General features: G+C 37.7%; 1 protein-coding gene across 3 annotated transcripts in view; it reads left to right on the forward strand.

The window, feature by feature from the left end:
- ppm1aa (protein phosphatase, Mg2+/Mn2+ dependent, 1Aa) overlaps positions 1 to 25,072 on the forward strand; it is a 35,379-nt gene that overhangs the window by 5,621 nt on the left and 4,686 nt on the right. The window contains exon 6 of one of the 3 annotated variants that reach the window (XM_061063465.1): positions 16,051 to 17,188. The exons of 1 other annotated variant lie outside the window; for it this stretch is intronic. In XM_061063465.1, the coding sequence (XP_060919448.1) occupies positions 16,051 to 16,086 (36 nt within the window). In that variant the 3' untranslated portion in view covers positions 16,087 to 17,188. Of the gene's footprint in view, positions 1 to 6,126; positions 11,122 to 16,050; positions 17,189 to 25,072 lie in introns of those variants that run through there. One more of the 3 variants, XM_061063466.1, reaches the window with a different exon arrangement.

A 25,072-nucleotide genomic window follows, 5' to 3' on the forward strand; every position in this document is an offset into this window, starting at 1 on the left:
AAAGTTAGTTCCCTTTAAAGAAAAGAGGGAAGAGCTAATGTGTGACATTTTCAGGTTTTGTGTTGATGGAGTGAAATCCAGAATTTGTTCAAATTCTGTTTTACAAGAAACATTGCTCATCCCTCCTTTGAACACAAAGAGACATCAGAGCTGTTGCCCTCGTCATGTTGGAGATCATGCTTTTTGATGTGATCAATGTGAGTGCAACATTTAAAATGTTTGCACGTTTCATCTTGTCCTTGACATAGACATTTGGTACATTGTTTCAATATTTCATTTTTGTACAGAGATGGACTTTTTGATTTTTAATAAGGGTACTTTCAGAAAGCTGTTGTGTTCTTTACCTCCTCTGTATTATGTGGTGCAGATAGAAAAACAAAATTTGCCACCATTTTTCACAAAGCTTTCCATTGGCACAGTAAAATAGCATTCCTTAAATGTTTTCAAAGATTGATTCAAATTGACTTGTACAAATCTTGACTGTTACTTACCTTATTCAACCATCTTACTGAGTTGTCAACTGATCCAGCTTTTGCAGCCTTGACAAACTTCAGGTCTTCTAGGAAACATCCTTGTCATCTTACCCACATGTTACAGATTTGCTCCAGTATTTCTAAACAATTCTTGCAATAGTTCTGACTGAATCTAATGTGAGTGAGGTTTGGCCTGGTCAAGGACCTGCTCAAGTGATGACTTTACTTTTATTAAAACATTAATAATATGACATCAAGAATCCCAAAAAAAGTCTTTAAATTAGATGAATGTGTATGCTTTAATGAGTAAGCACCTGAATCACTCTGTTGTAAGAGGGGAATTCTCTTTCACCCTTGCACTGTTGTCTTTTTTTTAAAGAACAAACATGTCCTTCATATTTAGGCTCCTTACAAAAAAAATTCTGCCTTCTTTCTTGCCACTTGTTGCTGCTGCAAATAAACAACTACTTGATGTGGTACAGTCAGGTGGATGGGATTGATAGCATGTAACATCATGGCTCTGGGTCCCTTGATCTTTTTTATCAGACCACAGACTTATTTTTGCATGCTCTCAGTCTTCACTTGCCTTATTCCTAACAACAGTCTGTCAAGAAGCCTTTTGTTCTTGTCGTCTTCTCTTAAGAAACTTTTCCCTCCAAGTCTCTCATGTGACACCTCTTATCACTTCTCTCCTCTTTGCTCTGTTTGAGCTGTCCTTGGCGCTGTGGTTCTACCTGTGCGCCGCACCCATGTGCTTGGTTTGGATAGAATAAAGAAAACATTTTTTCATGTTTTTACTTGCAGAGTGGGCAGTGCTTCCTTAAATTTTGTCTTTTGGCCTTCACTGAATATAACTATCCCGCTCATTCAGTATCTTTAATTCTGAAGACATGACTTTGAAATAGTAGGTTATGTTTTGCTGAGTATAATACAAATTTGGTGTTAGATTTGACCTTTTGAAAGACATGGATACAGATCCTAAAAGACCATCACAAACTTATCCTGCTGCACCACAGAAAACAGAAGAGGCTACAAGGTTAAATATAATTCAGATAACATTCTTTGGTCTATTGGGTTAACAGTTAACAGCCAGTGTGTCACATTGGCACTAGAACTTCTGATTTCCAACTCTACCCACTGTCCAATCTCGGTAATAAAGGCATCAAAAGCCCCAAAATAAATTTATTTTTAAAGAAAAATACTTCTTATGGTCCCTTTGAATAGCGTCTGTGACTAGCCTTGGTATCACCATGGACCGCAGATCTCATTCAGTTCAACAGTGTTTCCCCCATAGAATTACGCTGTACCTAGGCGGGGTGGGGTAACCTTTCTTTTTTTAAACTAGCTTTGATTATATTTTAATATTAGGTTAGTATATATATGATTTGTGCTCTATTATCTTATTCATTTTAGTTTGTTAACAAACAACTTAATCTGCTCATCTTTACTCTGTTCTCCTTCTATTCTTTTATCCATACATGCGCTTACACACTCACCACACAAATACCTGCTCCCATCCTCTCATCCTTCCCACACACTGCGGCTTACATTGCCTCATGTAGTGGCTCTGTTAATTTTGGTTTATTTGCAAAATTCACCAGCAGTATGTTAGACAATCAAGTACGTAACCTGCATTTTGAAATGTTTTTTGGGATATTCCGTCATCACATCGGGGATCCAGGCATATGACACGCATCACTGCAGCTGCAGATACAAATTTAAAACAATGGCATGAGAAGCTTAAGTTTAAAAATGAGACATGGCACCATAATCGTTGCATGTACAGGAGGTATCTCACTCTCTTTTTTTCTCTCACTCTCGGGTACTATCTCTCGGCCGTGCTGTTAAACCAAAAACGGTCATGAAACATACCTGGGTGGCCATAAATATCATCTATGTGTGGGAAACACTGTATAAGTTGTTATGAATAAATTCAACAGATAAAAAAAACTTAAAAAGTAAAGTTCACACAAATATAACTAATGACCACTTCATAGATTTTAATTATCAGAGCAGAAAGGATCCATTCATTTTATACAGGTGACAAGCACATGGCCAGACATTGATAGTACACTCGACATCAGTGCTGTTTATGAGACAATATCAGTCTGTTAACAAAGACTGTATTCTGCAGTGTTGTTCACAAACTTGACTGGTAAACTGAGTTGCATAAGGGCAATGATCAAATGAATGATTGGTTTCTTTTCACTCCACTCATGTGAGTAATGGCACGCTCTCTCCATCTCTCTCAGAAGTTGATTTAAAGTTATTGAAGGTATAATCAATGAAAAGTAATTCTAGAGAAACATCAACTTACACATATCGATGAACTTGATCTACATATCCCAGAGAAAGGGGTAAACATAAGTTATAAACGTATTTATAAGATAATTGACTTAATTTCTTATTTTATGGGGTGTTCCAGCACCATCTGCACCTCTATCCACATCACGTGCATATCGTACAATTTGAAGTTACATTTCAAACTCACTACAACTCTTCGTATAACGGCGCTCATTATCAGCTCCAGTTTGAGCAATCCCCTTCTCAACTTTTTTTGACATTGCCCAGAAAATTGTTTTACTCTGACGTTTCATTATTCTGTAGGTAAAAGCTATGTGTAATGTCAGAAAATGTGTTTACATCACATGACACAATAAGTGATTTCATCTTTAGAAAAAACATAATTTATTGCTCTCTGATAGGCTGCTTCAGTGTATGATTATCTGCCTACTGATTAATATTATTATTATTTGTATATTTAAAAGTTGGTCGGCTCTGGTCCCACCGGCCCTACTGGTTCTGCGGTCCATGCGTTTTGCCTGTAAGGATATTGTCTTCCTCCAACAGACCATTTTCTTTATTCTTTACAAAATATTAGTTATTATGCCCATGCAATATACTAAATACTTAAACAAATTTAGTGTGATTTAAAAAATAAAATAAATGTAAAACAGGAACTGATCAGACAGAAAGTTCACCCTTTGTACTAGTAAATTGATATCTAGAATACTAAATGGACCAAAATGAACTGATGTGTACGGTGAAAGTACATTTTCAAATTAAAAATAGTCTGATTTCATTTTTTTGGGTTTGCTAATAAACATGCTCATGGCCTGTTTGTCTGGGTAATTTGTAGACTGTTGCTGTGACTTGAGTGACATTCAGAGTTGGCAAGTCTCTTAAACTGTCTATTGTCAAGCAGCCAGAACTGGGTGCAGACAGTTCACCTTTTGTAGCTAGGTAATGTATCAACAAGCATAAACATCAGGGATGTCTCAATCAAGTTTTCTTGGCCCTGATCCAAGTCCTTTTTATGTTTGCCTATCTGTAGAAACCAGGGCGGACCTGAAACTTATCTTAGCTAAACGACACAGTTCACAACCTGCAATGAGACGATATTTAAAGATCAGATCATTCTAATGACAGCCTCTGTCGAAGAAGTAAAGTAGAGAAGTAGTAGAAGTAGGGGCTTGTTACACATTCATCCATGTTGAAGCTTGACTAAAGTAGGTATTTTCAAAAATCTGAGTCATTTGCACCATGGGACCCAAACATGTTAGGCCCAACTGTACCAGAGAGAAGAATTAAACATGAAAGTAAAGATGGACATCACATTTAATTTAGCAACTACTGCACCATTCAAACAGGCCTAGATTTACACAGCAGTTATTTGTGTGAATATATATATATATCTATATATAAGCCCTTATTCAAGGGAGGCTTTCAAATATAGCACAAAAAATGTTGACATTTACTACAAGTGATGTCATACAGCAGCAAGTGAGGAGGGGGGGTGACATTCTTCTTGGTATCGTTTGGGATTTCTTCCTGTGCAAATGAATGCAGATGCATGAATCTTCGCAAAAATAACCAACATATATCACTTTTTTCTGTTTGCTGACAACTGAGCAGGTTAGACCATCAATCTTTGGGAAAACTGAAAACAGCTGATAGTCACTTGCTCACTTGTTGGTGTCCAGTCCTGTGATGTGTTAGCGTGCAGTTCTTGTCTACTTTCACATTTTAAATGTTCCTATTCAAATTTTTTATTAATGCCGAGGTTGTCTGATTTAGAAGGGGGGAAAGGTCACTAGATCAGACAATCAGTTTGAACAAGTTCAGACCCAAACTTATTCTTTATGAATTTTCTGTTCTCAGTCAAATTCAAATTTCAACAGTTTTTGTAAAAAAAAAAAAAAAAAAAAAACCCACTTCCTGTAGAAAATGTACATCTTTCTGGTCAGTCAAAAGCATTGTAACTTCATTACCATCACAAACTGCCCTAAACCTGAAACACAGGGTGCCTTAAACAGATTGGAAGATTACGAGTCCTGGTCATTTTGTTGATATCCCATGCCATGTTGCAAAGGTGTTCTATAGCTTGATTCCTGCTTTTTAAAGAAAGGTATCTATAGTATTGGTGGAAAATACTGATTGCTGATGCTAGCCTTGATTAACAGTAAACTCTCTGTTAACAGCACACAGTTGATGTTTTTATTACCACCTGATAATATCCCTGAAATCGGCAGATTTTCGAGGGGTTTGTGGTATGTGGCGTGTGCATTGACTGACTTGATTGTCAATTATTGACACTATTTTAGGCAGCATCCAAGTCTGATACTGGTATCAATGGAACAAGTCTACTAAAAATATCTTGCTTCCACTGATGAGCCGTCGGCAATATTGTTTAAGATTCTATAATAAGAAACATCTGCAGAGGACTCTTTTTTTTTTCTTTTTTTTTTTTATGAGATCTCTTTTTTTTTCCTTTTTTATGAGATCTCTGTTTTTGGCACTATTAACACAGACTCTAGTCAGCAGAGTAGTTTGTACACTTCACTTCAGGAGCGCAAGATTTTTTTAGCGCTCCTTTAAGATCAAAATACCAATATTTGTTTTATAAGTCCACATACGCACACTCTCTTTCAATTTCTCTTTGTCCCTCTGGCCACATGAGTTGGATGCCATACATTTAAATATAATTCAATTAATATTCAGTGCCAGGGAAGAGTTAAGGTACTGTACTAGGGGGATTCACGTCCTCATGGGAATGTCTTGAAGTTGTTTTCTGCAAAAATGAAAATATGAAACGTATACAGTTTTTGGAGAAATCTCAAATTAGAAAACATATTTATGCTTTTATGAAAGTTGTAAGGTTATTATTTCTTACTACTTTTATACATTTATTCAATTCAGTCAGACTAGAAGCAGTGATGAATCTGATTTTAGTTACTTGCTGCTTCTATTTATCCACAAATCTTTGAAGTCATTTCAAACTTGTAACATTTGTATCCGAAGATAATATAGATCTTATTTGTTGCCGTTTCATCTGAATTATTTTAGCGAATGAGTAAAGAGTGTTATCTATAGGAATGCTGTCAAATTTCGCCATACACTTGGCAAGTTTCAATGCAGCACTTGAAATGACATATTTCTTCATCCAAAGATTATCTGTGAAAGAATTTACACTAATGTCAAAGATGTGGGTGACCATGATGATACTGGTTGAAAAGCTTTTCTATAACCTCCTGAATGATTGTATTGTCTTATCAGTTTGTATCATTCATGCTTAGAACAGCTCTTGATAAAGAGCTGGAGGATGTAAGGCCAGAGTCTGAAGGGTTTTTCCTTCCTCTTCTCTCTTATCAAGGACTCTGCGTCCACAGACGACATGTGGTAACACAACCTCCTACCACTAACACAGCATAGCGTTTACAAACCACCATCCTCTCAAGACCAACAGCAGCTCAGCTCAGCAGTCTGTCTCTCCGTCACTCTGAGCTATTGGTTTCTAAGAAGGGAATTTCATGGGAGGAGGAGGAGAAGAGGGAGGAGGAAGAGGAGTTGCATGCACACAAACCTGGAATAGTGCAGCACCAGTCCACTTTGGAGTTCAGGATCCCTGCCGTCTCGTCTCCCCTTTATGTTCACCCACCTTAATACTCTCCTCTAAAGTAACCCGTAACAAGTGAGTCCACAAGGTCTTCTTTCTTTTTGTTAAATAATCAGCTTAAGTAGTGATTTTCTTTTTTTTTGCTGTAATTAATTTGATTCACATTTCCTTGTGTGTGTTTGTATATTTCTGTTTTTGTGAAGTGCAATTGTCCTGTACAAACAGCCTGTATTTAATGCAGCTTGATTTTAAGTTAAAAAATGAAAGAAATGAAAAAGAGAACCTTTTTATGCACTATCTGCCTTTTCCTGCTCTTCTGGAATTGTAACAAATGTCTATTCAGTGAATATTTCTGCTTGTCCTCCAGGCACAACAATGTCTCTGCGCTTTTACTTTTCTTTATTGTATTTTTTTCAGTTGGTCTATGCTCCTTTTTAAGAAACGGGTAAATTGTATAGTTGACAGCACAGTAAGCTCTCTATATCATACCATTTAAATCCTAATTATATTTTCCCTATGCTTTTTTTTTTTTATTGTATTTTATTTTTGTAAGTGGTTTTCTGTACATGCTTAAAAAATAATGGCAGTGTTTTCTCAGTCATTTTGGAAGTGTGCAGTGAAAAATACTTTTTTTTTTTCACTTCTTCAAGGCATCTGATGAAAAAGTAAGACCCCTGTTAACACATTTGTCTGTGCAATAGATACTTGCAAGCGTGCGTGGGTGCTTGTGTGTATGTATGCGCGCACATGTGTTTGTGTAGAGGCGGCTCTCGTGCAACTTTAATTTAAAATTAGCTGAGGTGGTCAGACAACAGACCAGGCTGGAACTTAAGGGAAATGCTCTAACTCGTCGTCTCCCCTTTTTCAGCAAGTGTTCCCCGACAACTCAAAATATAGACTTTACTACTTCACTACTTCTGAATTCCAAACAGCTTTGGATAACAGAGTTTACATGCTGTAATGCTATTTGAACAATGTCAAGATATACATCACAACTATACTGTAACCTGAGATGACACAAGTAATTCACTTTTCACATCGTGTACAATGGTTTGCAGCTAGTCAGAGCTTGACTAGTTTCCAAACCTAGTGTGTCATATTTGAATACCAGTTTCTAAATGTACATTATTCGCAGTACCCGTTACGGGTGCCATATGATTTATAATCTCCTGTTTCAGCTTTATGACAGCCCATGCCAAGTTATGTTTTTTAAGGAATTCATTTTGTTGTGTGGTACAGATACACTTTTTTAGCTTCTGCCTTTGACATGTTGATTTGACTCATGTGAACAGATTAAGCACTGATTTCTTTTAGAGAATTTACTACAGCAGGAACTCTTGACCCTCAAACTCAAACAAATGTCCCCCCCGTACTCTTCAGTTAGACATTCAAACCAAGAACAAATTCTCTCTTTACATTGAGTTCTTATTGTTGCATTGCATCTTTTTATTCCCCAAAGCACCACAGGCCATAGCACAGCACAGTACAGTTCATAGTCTGTGGGTTGATTTAGATTTGTTTTAAAGTTTATTTTCCCCTCTGCAAAGATAAGTCGGCAACTAAATCTGTTCTTTACACTCAATAGATATTTAAATCCTGCAAGAGAAATGTTTTTTTTCTTTCTCTTTTTCGCCATTTTTGTGTTAAAATTGCAAATTGTTTGAAATTTATGTATGTATATATTTTTGACTTTAACTTTCAAGGAATAAATCATGTCCCTTGAAGTAGTTTTTTGCCGTGGAAAAAAATTGATTCTGGTTTGTGTCGGGTTGGTTAGTTAGACGTGGATATATTTGGCTAATATTTCCCTCTAATCACCTCTGAACACACAAAAGTCATGTAATACATTTGTAATTCTTCATACATCACCATGACAATCCTAACTATTCCACCGCATGTTTTGGTTTTGTGTTCGGTAGCTTATTAATGAATTTCAACTTTCATTAAATCCTAAATCTCTAAATGAGCTGCTCCCTGATCTGCTCTTGTGGCAAAAAAAAGCCAAAGACAGCTCAAATGAAATGATTATGAAATCTATACTATGATAAACAATATACTGTAAACCTGTAAAAGATGTTTGAAGGTTTAACTGTAGGAGAGTAAAATGAACTTTTAAGATTTCTATTTATTCATAACTTTTAGAGGTACTCTGTTGAGTTTTTGACCACTGGGGGTGCTGTTGAGATCTCTTCTGATGAGCACCTCCCTGCTCTACTAGAATGAATAATCAATAGATCACTGGATGTATTGGAAAACACATTTGCTGACTGCAGAGGCAGTAATGTGCATATTAATAGTAACTTGGCATTAAACTGTTAACTTTCAGAAAAATGCGATTTAACCACTGGCTGAAGTGCAGGTTTGTGTGGAATATCATTGAACGTGTTTGTCAGGCCTTCAGACACATACGTGTAAAGGTACAAAACATTTGTATGCACACTTCAGTATGTGTTTGAAGTGAGAACACCATGGAGTACGGCTTAACAGTCGGCCACTGTAGAAGTGACATTATTAACTTAGTAGACCTTTTAAGACTGCAAACATGTCTGGTTGGAAATGTGTTGTAAGTGTGTTTGCCTTCAAATGTATCTTCACTGAATTTTCACATTAAAAAAAAAAAAAGCAACAAACCAAACTGCAACCAAAAAAAAGCAGAAGAGTAAAAATGTCACATGATTCATTTAGTTTTGGGTTAAAATGACAGATTTCTATCACTTGTAAGTATTTACTTTAAAACACTCTTCAAGTCAGTTTAATCAGTTTGTTTCAGAAGAACTTGTGGAAAAAGCTTGACATGTAAGCAATAGAAATCAGATTTTATAGTTCATCTGTATGTGCACTAAATATCTCAGTTTTCAACACCCATTGTGTAACTCATAAAAAACATTTAATGCATTTTTTAAGGAGCAAAGACAGTTTCTTTGCATCTGGAGAACATTGATTCCCCAACACTTCTTGGCTATTTGCAACGCCCCTAAAATGTCCAAATTCAGGAAGTGACCCTTTAACCATTACTGGTTTATTACACACTTCTTTAACCCACAAACTAAAATATTAATACATGTAAAAATCAGCCTTTTTTTCATGTTCAAAAACGCTGTAGCTGGAATGTTAACAGATATCGGAAGTGGCTTAGCTTTGATTTTTCCCATTTTGGTGTTTAATTTAAATTATGTTCCGTTTCTCCCCATCCCCAAGTGAACAAAAAAAAAAAGGATCTCAAGCATCTAGTGTCCTTGTTTTCATTTGTAATGAACTGAAATACCTCATAACATGAATAGGAAATGTTTTTGTCTTGTGTTATGTAGTTTCAAACTGTTCAGAAAGCCGTTCATGTGTGGAGACTTCAATGTACGCAGTTTTTGTGGTTCTCTCTTTTAATGCTTTTTAACACTGATCTATTTGAGCCGGGTAAGCCTGCGCTCATGTAAAGTATTTGACTGAATTGTGCTGATTCTAACAAACAGGTAATGAAATTAGTAACTAGAAACACTATTGGCCTTGTGGTATAAGCTGACCCCACCCTCTCCCACACATATGTCCACAAAGACACACACACACTCCCTTAAACGCTCACCTGGGTCATTTCACCTCCTCGTCCACTTGTGTGTGGCTCACTTAGCTCAAATCTAGAATTGTATGGAGAGTTCAGGGTTTTAGACATGTGAGACGTGTGAGAAAAGTAGATGTGACTACATGGCGATAGTCATATGCACTGATCATCTGTATAATCAGCTTTTTCTCTTTTTTTTTCCCAGAAAATTGTTATTGTAGAGAAAAAAAAGAATATATAGCTATTTACAGAGTTACCTTTGGTTGCCTGGAATGCATCCTGTATATTCTTGTACGGAGGACTACCTGGCAGAAGAGATTTTAAATGCTTGCACCCTCGTATACATATTGATGTACCTCGGTTGTGGCGTTTACTGTGTGACCCTTAGCAGTGGCGGTTTATTTGTCCCCTCACAGGGTGACCCGAGCCTCACTTTGCTGACCTTTTTCAGCTCATAAATAAGCTCACCGATTTGCCTTACCCAATCTCATGTTGCCCCCTAAAGTACTTGTTCAACTAAACACTACGAGAAGTGACGCTGCTGACATTGCACCCTTACAGATTTAACAAACTGTCCCAATGTTAGGGTACATAAGCTATCTACAAAGTGACTTTGTCCTGGTTTTCACAAGGTACAACTTTTCAACCATCGCTGGTTTGTATGCTACATTCTCTCCCCATGTTACTTTTTGAATCTAGGTATTGAAAGCTTATTTTCACTGCGGCCGATATCATACCTTTAACAAATGCAAGTGTTTTAACATGGTAACCTTGTAAGCATTCAGATATGTGCGTACATACATTCATGTCTGCTCTATTTATGGTTACATTCAAGAATAGCTTTAGTGTGTTGTAGATACGTATTGTCAATGTTGATTCAAATGCTTCTCAGAGGCCTCTGTGAGTGATTTTACAAAGTTCAATAACTGTATATTTTGTATTATGTTCTAGCTCCAAAGGAATGGCAGGAAAAAAAAGAAAATGTTTAAAAAAGCTTTGTTCCCTGAACTAAATTGTAATATTTGTGTTGTCGATTGAACAAATTGCATTCCTTGCTTGTGAATTGATGCATTTCTCTCCCTGCTCCTTAAAATTTCTCCCCTCTTCGCCTCCTTTCTTTCATTTTTTAGCCTTTGAAGTTTGAATAAAAATTCTAGTTTGCAGAATGTATTACTAAATAAATGGGTTGTCATCTTGTACCTCTCATTTCATCGCTTTGTATCTGTTTGGGCATTATGTACAAATGAAACTTTCGTCAGGGGAAAACAAGGAGCGACCTTAGATACCGGTTTTAGAGGGAAACAAAATAACCTTGAACTCAAAGAGAAGTTTCTCAAAGCCAGTGATATAAACTTGTTAATAAGAGAAAAGACATGTTATATTATCTGTTACAAAGTTGATGTGTTTTGCTCATACAGTAGATGAACACGCACAACAGTAACTTAGTTGTAATTATGCTGCGAGCTATTCAGCACAGACTTTTTATTCTGCACATAATTCTAGCTGGAATTCCTCCTATTGTGTGCTCTGGAAAGCTGCAATACAGGACCTAAACACATGGCACTAGCTTTATCTTTACAGCTTTAACAGATATATAATGTAGAAAGGAAAGCACTACAAATGACTCTCAGGCAGTCCTTGAGTTTGTGTCTTCTGTTTTATCCTATGGTTTCAACTTAACAACACCCCCCCCCCCCTCACCCCCAAGACATTTTTTTCAAACAATTGTAGCAGTTGCCTCCAAAATACTAATTTACTTGTTTTAGAAAACAAAATTTTAGCAAAAGTACTTAAAACTGAAATATTGATTACAAGAAGAATGTGATGTCGATGTTTGATAATCTTAACTTTTGACTTTTTGTTACATCTATGATAGCGGTAAACATGGATGTTTCGTTCAAATAATTCATTTATGCAGACTATTGCCTTAATGTGTAAGAAAGAACATACTATACATTGTTGTTTTTAATCGCGATGTTAGAAGATTTAACAAGGATTAAAGTGCTCAAAATTTTCACTACTTTGATATGTTATGATACAGCATGTCTTGAAACAGTACAACCTTTAAATTTAATTGATTAATAGTATCGAAAAGTACAGAAGATTTAAAAAAAACTTCAGATCTTGAGACACATTTCTAACCACAGACTGCTGCAGGGAAAAAGGGAGATCCTTGTTTAAAGTGCACAAACCCATTAGCAACGTTTAGGGCCAGTTAAACAGTGTTCAGGAGTTTTCAATTTTTGGCCATGAAATACAAAAAACGACCCAATATAGTCTTCCAAGGACTTCCGTTTTTGTTGCTGTGATATCGAAATAGTTTGACTTGAACTAGTATCATAACCAAAGGTTAAAATTCTGGTATTGTGACAGCCCAGTTGAGGATTGTAAGACTACCTACAACAGATGTTTGGGTTCTTAAATTAACTTGTGGATTTTTCAAATATTGCTGGGAATTTATTTTTCAGATAATCGATGCTGATCTGTGACTCAGACATAATCCTAAAACATTGGAGGACCTAGAGTACACTTTACTGTCTCAACATTGAACAACATTGAAGTGTGTAATTGAATGCTTCATTTTGTGTCTGATTATCAACACGCCTTTTCTCTCATCTCTACATGTTTCAAGCCCCCTAAGCTTCCTGGAGCGCAAAGGTGCTTGTGGACTTATCAGGGTATCAGAGCCATGTCTGCCCCCCCACCCCCCCCCCCCCCCCCCCCCCCTGTCTCCTGTGTCTGTGTGTGCTTAGTGCATGTGAGGGGCTCCAGCTCGGAGGGATGGGTCAGGGCAGTCCACGGCCACTGGGATTAAGAACCGTGGGAGGGATTACTTTAAATGTCAACATAATGTCATGAGCCGTGTTAGAAGGTCAAACGTTCAAACGGTGCTCAGTGGTGAGCAGTTAATAGATCAGGTACAATTTGGATTGTTATGGCTCCTGTGATGGTCAACTGGTATGCTAACAACGAGCTATTTTTGGAGACGTTTTTTGTGTCTAAGGATAAATTCATCATGCACTCATCAACAAGACACTGAAGGAATGCAGTTTAAAGTGTCCCTTCACTAACTCTGTAATAACATCCAAGTGCAAATTTAGCCGGTTACCGTATTTTAATGAGTGGGTATGTTCTAAAAGATAATGTCCAAAAAGTCACTAATGCTGTAGCTTTTATCTTTTTACACGATTAATGACCCATTGATTCAAAAAACTGCTTCTTAATCAGGCTGCCAGCTAGCCAGAGGGGGGCAGTGTTAATAGCTGAGACAGATTAACACCAGCTTCACTCTCAGGCAAGCTGTCCTAAAAATACAATTAACAGTTTCTTTATTTTAAAATAGATAGAATAGAGAATTTAATACTTTTTAACTTACAATTGAGTGAAATTTGTCCATGAAAAAGTTTTCCTTTATTAGATTTACCCTCTGTGTCTTGCACTCTTCTGAGCATTGGGTGTGTCCTTGTTCATTGGCTAATCTTGTAATAGAAAAACACATTAAGAAACATCCTTCCTCTCATCTAAAAACAAGTTTATTTATTTAAACATGTCCTCCACCCCCCCTCCCCCCGAGTCCTTTACATGTTAGAACACAAAATATGACCCATTAGATCCCCTCGCCACCTGTGCACCCCTCATGAGTCATCCTGTGCTTATATTCCTCCACATCAAGCAACAAACAAACAAAAAAAAAAAGTAGGCGCATTGGCAGAGGCCATCATCAACTGAAGCTGGCTCGTCATCTGCCTGCCATTGTTTAGCGCATGTCATGCTCTGCTTCTCATGGCGGAAAAACCCATTTGAGCTTAACTAATGCAGCCATGCAGACGCAGCAGTGAGAGGTGGGGGGTGGTGGAGCACACAGACACCGCCGCATACTCTGTGTGTTATGGTCGCTGCACTGAGGTCACTGAGCTCCACATTTGCTAATTTGCTTCGGAGAGCACTTGGAGCCAGATTTTTCAGGGTTGCAGGGAAATGTTTGATTGAGTTAAGCAGAGGAGAGAAAGGCGAAGTCTTTGACAGGTGTTTCATGGACAAGACGTAGCTCAATATGGATCAAATCCAACTACATTCACTCTGCTGTTTCTCTCCCACCATCCGCCATATTTGTTTTCCCTTCTCTGTTTCCTCTTTCTGTGAGTGTTCTCGTAGCCCGAGGTCACTTTGTCACAGAGAACACAAGCTTTTCTCACTCGGTTGCGGCGATTCAATGATCGGTGTGTACAAACAAGCATATCAAGCAGGGATGACATGCACCACCCTCCCCTCCTCCACCTCCAGCTCTCTCCTACAGACATCCAATATGTCCCCCCTGCACTCTCTCTCTCCCTCTCTCTTGTCTCTCTGTCTCTCACTTTTCACTCTCTGGGACTGAACGTCCCCTTGCACGAGGTGGGTTACACAAGCTTCTGCCCTGGGAATCCCGGGCCGGCTCATTATCCCGAACCCCTGAGACACACAGCTCACTGTAAACTAGGACATCAAATCGCGCAGGCTTGTTAAAGAGCCACAGATACTCTCATCAGCATCAGCACCTTTCCTCCTCATTAGGCCCTGTATCATACTGTCCTGTCATTCCTCCACACTGACCGGAGGACTCAGGATTAATGTCATCTCCAGCCAGCAGGTCAGCACCGTTGTGGTTCAGATAATGCGGCTGATTGATTAGTGTTGGCGGGAAGCTGTGGAAACTGTTGAAAGCTGCCCACGATCATCGCCACTCTTATCCATATTTCATTGTCAGAGCTCTTACTTAGAATAACTCGTCCGGCAAGAGGCTGATTGCTGATGTCTCACAGCTACAGGGGATGGACAGCAAATGGAGGGTTGTGATTACCTTTGCACATTATTGAGTTATTGTTTTTCTAGATATGTTGTGATTACAAATGTAACGGCTGCCTGGACTTTGTCCAAAGGTAATTTCTTAATTAAAAGAAATAAATGTTTTTCATTTATCTACGACACCTGCAGAGTCCTGGTCTAAATGTGGCTTCTGCATATTACCAGGTGCAGGACCAGGTTTCACATCCTGAATCCTGTGTGTGGTTAGTTTTATACATTAAAACACTCGAGATTTGGTTCTGTTAAATGTGGAAATTGTCATGTTGTGTTTTTTTCCTGTATTAAAACAAGACCTCAACATTCCCCAAACTTTAAATAAGAATTGAGAGAGCCTGAAAATAGCACAAAATATACAGTAGACACTCTGAGAGGATTTTGTATAGAAATCTACAATTCATTTTTTTGCCAGTGAACATTTTACTGATATGTTCCTTATCCACATTTCCTACACAAATCAAGCTGAATTATGTTCCATTTTATAACAAATGTTGAGTTGCAAATAATTTGTATTTAAACATTATTTACAGAAGGTTTGTGGGAAGGCATTATCCTCTTCTGCTGCTTAGAAATGATCAATTTGTATTGAATCTTATAAAAGTCACGCGGGTAGACCTCTGACATGATGTGATGATCTTGTTTATGGCTTGTTGGTTAATTTAACTGAGATTTACACCTCAACTGCCTCTAAAAAACATTGCCCTGTTCACCAAGATGTACAAGATTGAACTCAGCTTTGTCTGTAAAGTCGAGGTTAAAATACCCAGTTAAAGATAAGGTGTTATAATGGTTAGTCTTCACTAACAGCATACAGTATTTGTTCTGTACCTTTGTCACTGTCTCCTGTCAATCCATAACAGCAATTTTCTTCATTATGCTGTTTGTCTAAGACCATCTATTGTCCTCTGCAGTGAAAATGTATTGATGCCACTGATAGCAAACTGTTTTTCTTTTGTACCTGTGAAGCCTTTTCTCATTCCCAGCATGCTCTCCTGTCTGTCTCTGGGCTGTGCTCAGATGGAAACATTTATTCTGTTGCCGTCTTCTCGTCATATAACGTCTTCTCTGGGCCTTCAACCAGTAATATACTTTTTCTGTTTATTATAACTTCCGTCTCTCCAGCTCTTATGCATGCAGCGTGATATCTGATATAGCATGCAGCCCATTGGGGGGGGGGGGGGGGGGGGGGGTTGAGTCGTTTTTCTCGCGCATGCCGTCACTTCACTTCATCTGTTTATCTGTGAACTTCAACCACATCTGCATCCCGCTCTTCTTCTCCTCCCCAGGACCCAGACATCCTCTTCTTCCGAGGTTTCAGCTAAAACAAGAACTAATCAGAGGATGTCAAGCAAGCATTTACTGCCTCATATTTGTGCATTATCACGATTAAGTACTGTATCTCATTTCATCATTTATGTACACCTCTGACACCTCTTTAAAATCATTCTCCATAATAAACACAACAGTCTCAGCCATTAACATCAATTCAAACAGTGATTCAATCCTAACTAAAACACAAAATAAGATACTGAAGGAATGGGAATTTCTGTTTCTTATTTGACATGATCATTATGGTTCAATTATAATGAAGAAAGTGTGTGATTAGGCAAGAGCTTCCCAACAAACAGTATGGGTTTCTTTAAACTCTAAACAAAAAGCTCAGGGTATTTTTGATAAAGTTCACCAGACGCAGGTACTATGAACTCTTTTAAAAGCAGTTTGTTTAAAGTCTTCTTTCAAATTTCAACTGTCAACTTGACCGAAGAGATTAAACACATTTTGGATTGATTTAGGAAGATTTCACTTAGTTTTCCTGCTATGTAGACGGCAACCCCCTTCATAAATTTCCATTTTACACCAGTATGTGGAAATCCCATCTAAAAGGGACCTGAAGCAGGTGTAATAATAATATTTGGTATTGCAGCTGTTTGCCACTGTTGAACGTGTAATGTCTGTCTTCTCTGACAGTGTCTCAAATCCCCATAAGACATGTATGACTTTGTTAAGCCAGAATAAGGCCATTTAAAACCCAGTTCTAATCACGTTATATGTTTACGGCAATAAAGGAGCTTACTTTCCAAAGCCCTCCATCCACTCTGCCATTATGTCGGACTCAAGAGGAATCAAGTGGGTCGTGCTCCTGAGGTTTTTCTCTCGCCCGTCACACGACTCTTCACTGAATAGCCTGCGGTAAACAATGGTGCTGCTCTACGTTCCTGCTTTATGACCACCGGCTATTTATCCAACACAGCCTCCAGGTTTGCATTCAACAAGTCCAGAGATAATGCTGAACTGTCCTGTCCTGTGTATGTATCTGCATGCTGTGTTTTGGCCCTTGGGGATTGATGGGAACACCTCCAATGTTCTGAGTAATACCACATTCTTCTCTGTTAAACGTGAACTCAAATAAAAACCTTGACCGTAGCTGTCACTGTACTGAATGTTGTGTTGTGTGGAAGCCTTCATACTGTAGCTTGTGTGTTTTAGGTCAACGGTGGATTAAGACGAGGTGATGTTTCCTCCTTTCAGTGACATCTAAAAGGTTAAGTGCCTTCAATGTCTTTGTGTTTTTGTCATTATCCACCACTGTGACTCTATTCTCACTAAACACACTCACTCTCATACATTACATAATTGCTTACACTAAATTAAGCATCAGGAAAGGAAAGGTCAGAAACCGTGCAGCCTTCAGGTCTCTGAATGGATTTACATACAGTATATGTCCTAGTTGTGTGCAAAGCACTGAGGGAATATCAGATGACACTTAATGTCAGCCTTAAAGAATTTCTGCTGCATATCATCGAGCTAAGCTTTTTAACAATTCATTAAGATCTTATTTGAATTATGCTTATATACTCCCCACTTCACCAGCAGATTTTTGCATATGAACTCTGACTTCTCACAACCTGAATCTAAAGTACAAAACACATGTTTGTAACAGCTTTTTCACAATACCATGAATCAAAGCTTTTTAAAGTTCGAAGATACACTTTTTGGACCGACTTTTATTTGTCTGTTTTTTTTCTTTCTTTTTTTTCTTACTACAAATCAAAGTTTTGTTCCAGTTTTTTCAAGTCTGAATGTCTTGAGTTGGCTTTGGTGCCTTGCTGAAACCAAATGTCCCTGCCTTTCAAAACATAACTTAACTTAACATGAAAGAGCAAACACTATAAAAAAAAGGCATGATTTTATTCTACACTACGTTTCTTAACTTAGATCAGCCTTGAGGGAAGCCCTTGTAACAAGGACATACATTATTCCTTTTCTTTTGTTAAGCAGCATAGAATTGTCAGAAGAGAATACAAAGTAATCCCACTTGTTACGTTGAAATAGTAACAACAGACACGGACAATTTGAATTTTCAGATTTCTGTACGCACTTAAGGATTTTCTGAATGGTAAGGTCATGAATGGTTTATGATTCTCACCAGTGAACTCTTCCTTCTTGTAGTAACCCTTTTAAATTCCAGGCACCTGCGTCTCAGACGGAGGGGTTTTACAAGGGATAGACATCTAGAAGGAAATACACCTCTACTGTTGTCATCCTTACCCGTCATCTTTGCATTACAAAAAGTTTGATATAGAAGAAAGAATTTGTCCTTTCACTTTATGCCTTGAGAAAAATTAGAATCTTAAGAGTTTAACTTTGGAGTTTCTCAGATTTACATTTCTTTTTCTTTTCGTAAAATAAGATACTGTTGATGTTTCTGAAGCTGATATTTTTATGTGAGCACACAGCTCCGGTTTGGATAAACTGATCTATTTGTTTTATATCTTAAGCCAATTTTCATATTTTAATATATAATTTATTTGGTAAATAAAATCAATTCTATAGAATTGTGATTCGAGATAAAGACAAAGAGTTCATGCTCATTAAATGCCCCCATCTCAATCTTATACATCTTTACATACATGAATAATATTGCAAGCTAAATCTATCTGAGAATTAAAGCTTTACAAAGTCGTCCCTACAGCTGTGGAAGTTCTATCCATTCATAATTAATTTGTCATTCTCTAAAAGCAAGGCTGAATTGGAAAAGGAGCTTGACTTCCAATACTGTTCACCTCTATTCTTAAACCTATAATTAAACTACATTAGGGGGGTATTTGGCACCATTTGGGCCCCATGCACCCTGCATAAACAACATTTCCCCCTCCGCAGCAGCAGCAGTCATTGAAGAATCTTTTGACTTCCCTGCCCAAATTATTTCTGTTAGTCCTCTCATTTGGCAACCAGGCGTCTTTTCTGTGTTTTGTGAGAGGGTTTCCTTATTCACCACAAGAGGAAACTACTATTTTGGGTGGTATAAAGGCACCCATGTTATTGCCCTGTACACAAACACAATTCATCAACAGGTGTGGGAGGATTTTTTTTTTCTCTGCAGAAGGATGTTACTTTTGGAGTGTGTGGGGTAAGTGTGTCAGAACAAAAGTGGCTCTAAAGGGGCATTCAGCCTGCTGGAGGATTTCCTCTCTGTAGCGCAAAGAGGAGAAGGAAGTCTTCATACAGCTGGCTTGTTCTCAAGCATCCATGCAGCTCAGTTAAATGCACTTTCTTTTGCTCTATAATAAATATTGAGTTTTGACAATGATCAGCAAAGCTTAAAGTCACGAGTCATGTTTAAATTAACTCCTCTTATTTAATGCTCACCTTCACTGCCTGTTTTCATGTAAGAAATCTACAGATGAAGAATAACGTGTTTTTGACTTTTCTTTTCCAACAGCACTTGGCCAATTGTAGAGCAGCAAATGTTAAAGCACTGCTTACTGAAATTCATTCATGTGAAATCTTAAAAAGTACTTTGAGGAATGATTTCTACTCTGGCTTGCTAAATTGCGACTTGAATTGGGTAGGAAGATAATTGGGAACGCAGATGAAGCCATATTAGTGGTATGTTGATTTGTAATGGTTTTTCTTTAATCTTTTTGATACCTTTCATCAGAGACTTGGGATGCTTGGCCTTGCCATCAGCAATATTTTATATATTTTTCAAACATCATGCTTCACTTCCCTTGAAGGATGTTTTATGTAAAATATGCTTTTTGCACCCTGACAAGATATTTAATCAAGATTAACCTTGGTATTTTAGTAGCCAGTGGTCTGGCTTTGTGAGGTTTTATAATGGAAGACAATTAAGTACTACTTTCAGTGCTGAGGATCTGCTCTTGAGGTGGAAAAAAAACCACATGTTTTTATTACAAGAATGTTTTGACTGATTTGTGAAAGATGTGCAGAGTGGGAAATCTATTTATTTATTTATTTATTTAGTAGCCTATTTCACCTTGTTTTATCATAAATAGCCCAATCCATAACCCCAGCTGACTTCTCTGCTACGTTTAAGATGTTATAATTATTTTTATTAATTAGAAAAGATATTGGCCAAATAATCGGCAAAATAAAGTTATTTTCTGAAGGCTTCTTCAATGGTTAATGCGGAACTTTTTCGCGTGTGAAGTAATTTTTTTTAAAATGCCGATTCCTGTGGTGATTCTTAATGGTTTGTTCATTTAAGCTACTTTACTGTATTTGATTGTTATTCCAATAAACTGAACATCAATTCAAAACTTTTCTGGTGCCAGCTTCAAGCTCAGCGTCCAGCCAAAATAAAAACAGGCACACATACAAATATATGTATATATATATATATATATGAACACAGATTCAGACCCCCCCTCCCCTCCGATACTTCACCTGTTTTGTTGTTCTTTTTTTTTTTTTTTTTTTTTTTTTTTTTTAAACCTTTACTCAGTAGACTACTTGTAGCAGCCATTAGCCTGCTGGAGATGCTGCAGCGGGGAGCACTGCTCTTGTGAATGTTCATAGTTTTCAGAGCATGGCACACTCGAGTATCCTCACATTGTCCGTGAAGAAAGTGCAGAGAAAATAGTTTTCCTGGGTGGTCCGACTCATTAATAGACTCCGTACTTCTTGATTTACGGCTCACAGTTCAACTGCTGCTAATTAACGTGAAAACACGCAGAAAAAAAAGGAAAGAAAATACAGACAGAGGAGGAGGAGGAGGAGGAGGAGGAGGAGGCCGCTGAGTTTCCCCCACAAAACTGAGTCATGATGATGAACCTTCCCATCCACATCCTGGTAAGACACCAGAAACTTCCAGAAAAAAATCTTCTGACAATGTTGTTCAAGCATTTAGTTTGTATGTAAATGCTCATGGAAGGCCTGGTTCAGTTGCTTTTAGTAAATTAAACCAAGCTTTGAATTGACTTGACAACATTTTAAAAAAATGTTTTTTAAATTATTTTAAACTCAATTTAAGCATAAACTAATTTCTCATTTGTTGTAGGCCTAACGAAATTAAACAGATGAGATGTTCCATTGAAGCTAATACAATCCTTATTTTTCAGCTCCTTTAGTAGGCTACTTTTCGCTTAAAAATCCTCTTTATGTGCTTTTTAAATGTTTTTTTTCCCTCAAACGCCATCATATGTTTCTGTATCGTATGGTTCCTGGCGGTGTATGTTTAATCTTTATCATAACTAGTGAGGAAAAGGGCTCAACTTGGTTTGTGGATTGCAAAACCAGAACCAGTCTTAAGAGATTCAACTTCATAGACTAAAAGTTGAAATTACTTTCAGTTCGATGTGCCATATTTCAAGGTTCCTGTAAAGCATTTTGTGTGAATAACCTTTTAAAAGAAAACATTTACAGCAAATTGAGATAACTCTGAAAACAGGAAAATGTTAAAAAAAATGACATTTAACTCGTCATCTTAACTTCGTAAAGGAAACCAGCAAGGAAACATACCAGCCAGCAGGTTACTATACATTTTCTATTTAACTTCAAAGTGCATAATGTGATTTTAGTCTTACCAAGTTGATTTCATATTAAGCCACTATGTGGAGGAAAGCTACATGGGGCACATGTCTAACATGACTTGTTTTAGCTCAATTAATAATTCTTTACCACATCAGATAAACACACTTTTTGTTTCTGATCCTAAAATCTGCATTGGCCGTTATCTTCATGTGTTGTTGTCTGTAAAGAATTTTCTTTTATTTGCTGTAATCCCTGTATAATAAGCGGCTTCCTGATGAGGTCCTGCACTGTTGCATGGTACCCTGTGACCCCGTCAAAAGCAATCACTGTGGTAACACACGGCTGTAGTTTTCCTCTCATCTTAAGACATAATCTGTTTAATTGGTGTCAAAGTTGGGGTCCTTGTGGTGAAAGTCCTGAGAATACCCACACAGGCAGACAGACACGGTCACTTGTTGTCACTTAGAAAACACAAATGAAGCAGGGCCTCGTAAATGTGCTGCTGACACTTGTTAATCTAAACTGGGGAGGGTTTGGTGGGTGTTACTGCACGCCCTCCAGCCACTCCAGTCTGACAGGACTGAAGTTTTTCACGTCTGACCCCTCACACTCTTCAAGCCCTCGTCTTTACACCTGCTCAGTCTCAATAGCACAGACCAAGCTGGGGTGACAAAGATATGCATTTAATCTCACATGTTTCACACTGCAAAGAAGAAATGAACTCATCATGGTGTCTGAACCCTTCCTCATTTATGTGGTCCAAAAGATTTGAGTGATAACTATCACTTATTTTCATGATGAATAATCTACTGCTTATGTCCTTGACTCACTGATAACTCATTTATAAAATGCAGACAATGGTGAAATGTGTCCATTTTAATTTCCCAGACTTATTCAAATTACTTTTATTGTATGACCATCTACCCAAAACCCCCACATTTTTCAATTATAGTGATATTAAACAGAACAACAGCAAATCCTCATTTTATTAAATCAGAAGTCAGAGTCTTGCAATATTTCTCTACATTTTAATATTTGTCCTGAAAAATACTCTTTGCACCAAAACACCAAGTCAAAGTCCTTGTGTGAATGTACTTGGCAATAAAAAAACGATTCTAATTCTGATTCTAACGTGTGTAAATGGACTGATTGATCGGCGACAATGTTACATACTGTAAATCAGGACAGCTAGATTAGCTAATTCGAGATTTAGGATTATTGAATGTTTTTCTTGCATGCATGATTTTTCAACACATTGGCTAAAAAATAAGCATTCCCATTTGCAGATTTGATCTGCTAATGTGATATAGGTACAGTACTTGTAAGCCACAATTCTTTGCAATCTCATACAACAGTCCTGCAATAAATCATCAAGGTTTAAATGCACACTCTTGATGTTTCATCTGTTTGAGAAAGTTGATCTAACTGATTAAAAAAAAAAAAAAAATGTTATTCTTAGGTAGTGCTGGGTAATGTTTCAATTCGATTTCATTACCATTTTGGCTTCCCCACTCAAGAAAACATGATGATCGAGATCAAACGATTACTGTGCCCTATGCTGTGTTGTGCTCGTTCTGTCCGTAGGTTTTGTCGCGTGTGGTTAATGTTTCAAAGTGTTTGTTGTTATATTTTAGAGTTAAACACCACTACCTCAAAAACATAGGTAATTTATTTTTATGAATCTATCATTTTTTATTTGTATATATTTATATTTTTTCACTTATTTATTTAAATTTATTGCTGGTTTTTCAAAGCGTCCAGAATGGTAAAGTGTTAAGAAGTACAATCGAACAATCAATGTTTAAACTTGTTTTATAATCGTGAGCGCAATATCAATCAAAAATAATCGTGATTATGGGGCGCCGGTAGCCTAGTGGTTATTGTGCTCGCTCCATGTACAGAGGCTATAGTCCTCTAAGCGGAAGGCCCGAGTTTGAATCTGGCCTGTGGCTCTTTTCCTGCTTGTATCCCCTCTCTCTCTCTCTCTCTCTCTCTCTCTCTCTCTCTCTCTCTCTCTCTCTCTCTCTCTTTCTCGGTCTCTGTCTCTGTCTGTCTGTCTCTCTCTCTCTCTCTCTCTCTCTCTCTCTCTCTCTGTCTCTGTCTCTGTCTGTCTCTCTCTCTCTCTCTCTCTCTCTCTCTCTCTCTCTCTCTCACAAAGGCAAAAAATAAACCTTAAGAAAAGAATTCCCGTTTAATTTTAGTTTTTTTTCCATAATTGAGGATCCCTATTCTGAGAGTTGTTTCCAATATGTATTTTCCCTGTGCTTATTTAAATGCTGATGACAGAAGACAAAAAAATCTCTCAATGTGACACATAAAAAAAGGCCACTCTAAACATAAGATTCATGAAAATGTGATTAAATGAAGGGTTGTTGGATTAGACTACAAGTTTAAGCTGTACCTATTTTGCCTTACAGACTCTTGCAACCCAACTGAATATACAGTGGTACAAGGATTTTTCTATATCATCTAGCCCTTATTTAATATATTTCAAATATCTGATATATATTCAGTCATTTCGAAAGCATCCTTGACAATGTTCTGTACAATAATTCATATATAGATCCTGTAAGGTGCAAAAAAGCCAAAGTAATGAATGAGTCAGGAGTTGACACCTGCAGTTAAAGATTAAGGATGTTTGTTTGGAATGTCAGAGTTCAGCATCAGGGTCGCACGCGCCGGCAGTCTCTGCAGGCTACTCGAACAGAAACCTGGAGAATACACTTTTGAATATCAGTGAGCAAAGATCAGTGTCGTTTCATCTCACCTGTGACCTCTTAGTAGACTCACCCTTTATCAAGGGCTGGCCTGGAGATCACTGTGAACATGGGACACTAACATAAACCAATTAAATAGCTGAAAAGATGTCCATTGAAAGGGTGACAGGAAGGGTAGACACATAAATCATCAATCATACAAAATTACCAAAGAAACATAATTTATAAAAGGTTTTTGTTGGCTATGTTTTAAAAGATCAAATATGGCAAAGTGCATTCATTTCAAACAACTCTGAAACCAGTTGATTGTCAGCTTAGACTTATTTAAATTTCCTTTTCCAGGCTAAGACATTCACCTTAATGCTCCTCACCCTTGCCTCAGGAGAGCAGCGAGGAGAAAAAGGAAGAATGCCAGATGAATGTGGAAAACACACATTAATAAAAAAGGAAATTGGGGGCCAAAAAGTGCAAATAATCACTGGATGAGAATGTGTCCATTGAAGCACTCTTTTGGGCGCTAGCCCGATGCTCCCACTAATGGTCTGTTTCACTGAAGTAGCACCAGGAATGCTAACCTTCTCAATGCTTCACAACTCAGGGCAAGCATGGCAGCACTCTCATCGTGTGTGTGTGTGTGTGTGTGTGTGTGTGTGTGTGTGTGTGTGTGTGTGTGTGTGTGTGTGTGTGTGTGTGTGTGTGTGTGTGTGTGTGTGTGTGTGTGTGTGTGTGTGTGTGTGTGTGTGTGTGTGTGTGTGTGTGTGTGTGTGTGTGTGTCACTGTCTATTATTCTTTCTGGGGGGAAGAGAAAAAACCT

This window comes from Labrus mixtus, chromosome 18 (genome assembly GCF_963584025.1).
Source record: "Labrus mixtus chromosome 18, fLabMix1.1, whole genome shotgun sequence".
NCBI lineage: Eukaryota > Metazoa > Chordata > Actinopteri > Labriformes > Labridae > Labrus > Labrus mixtus.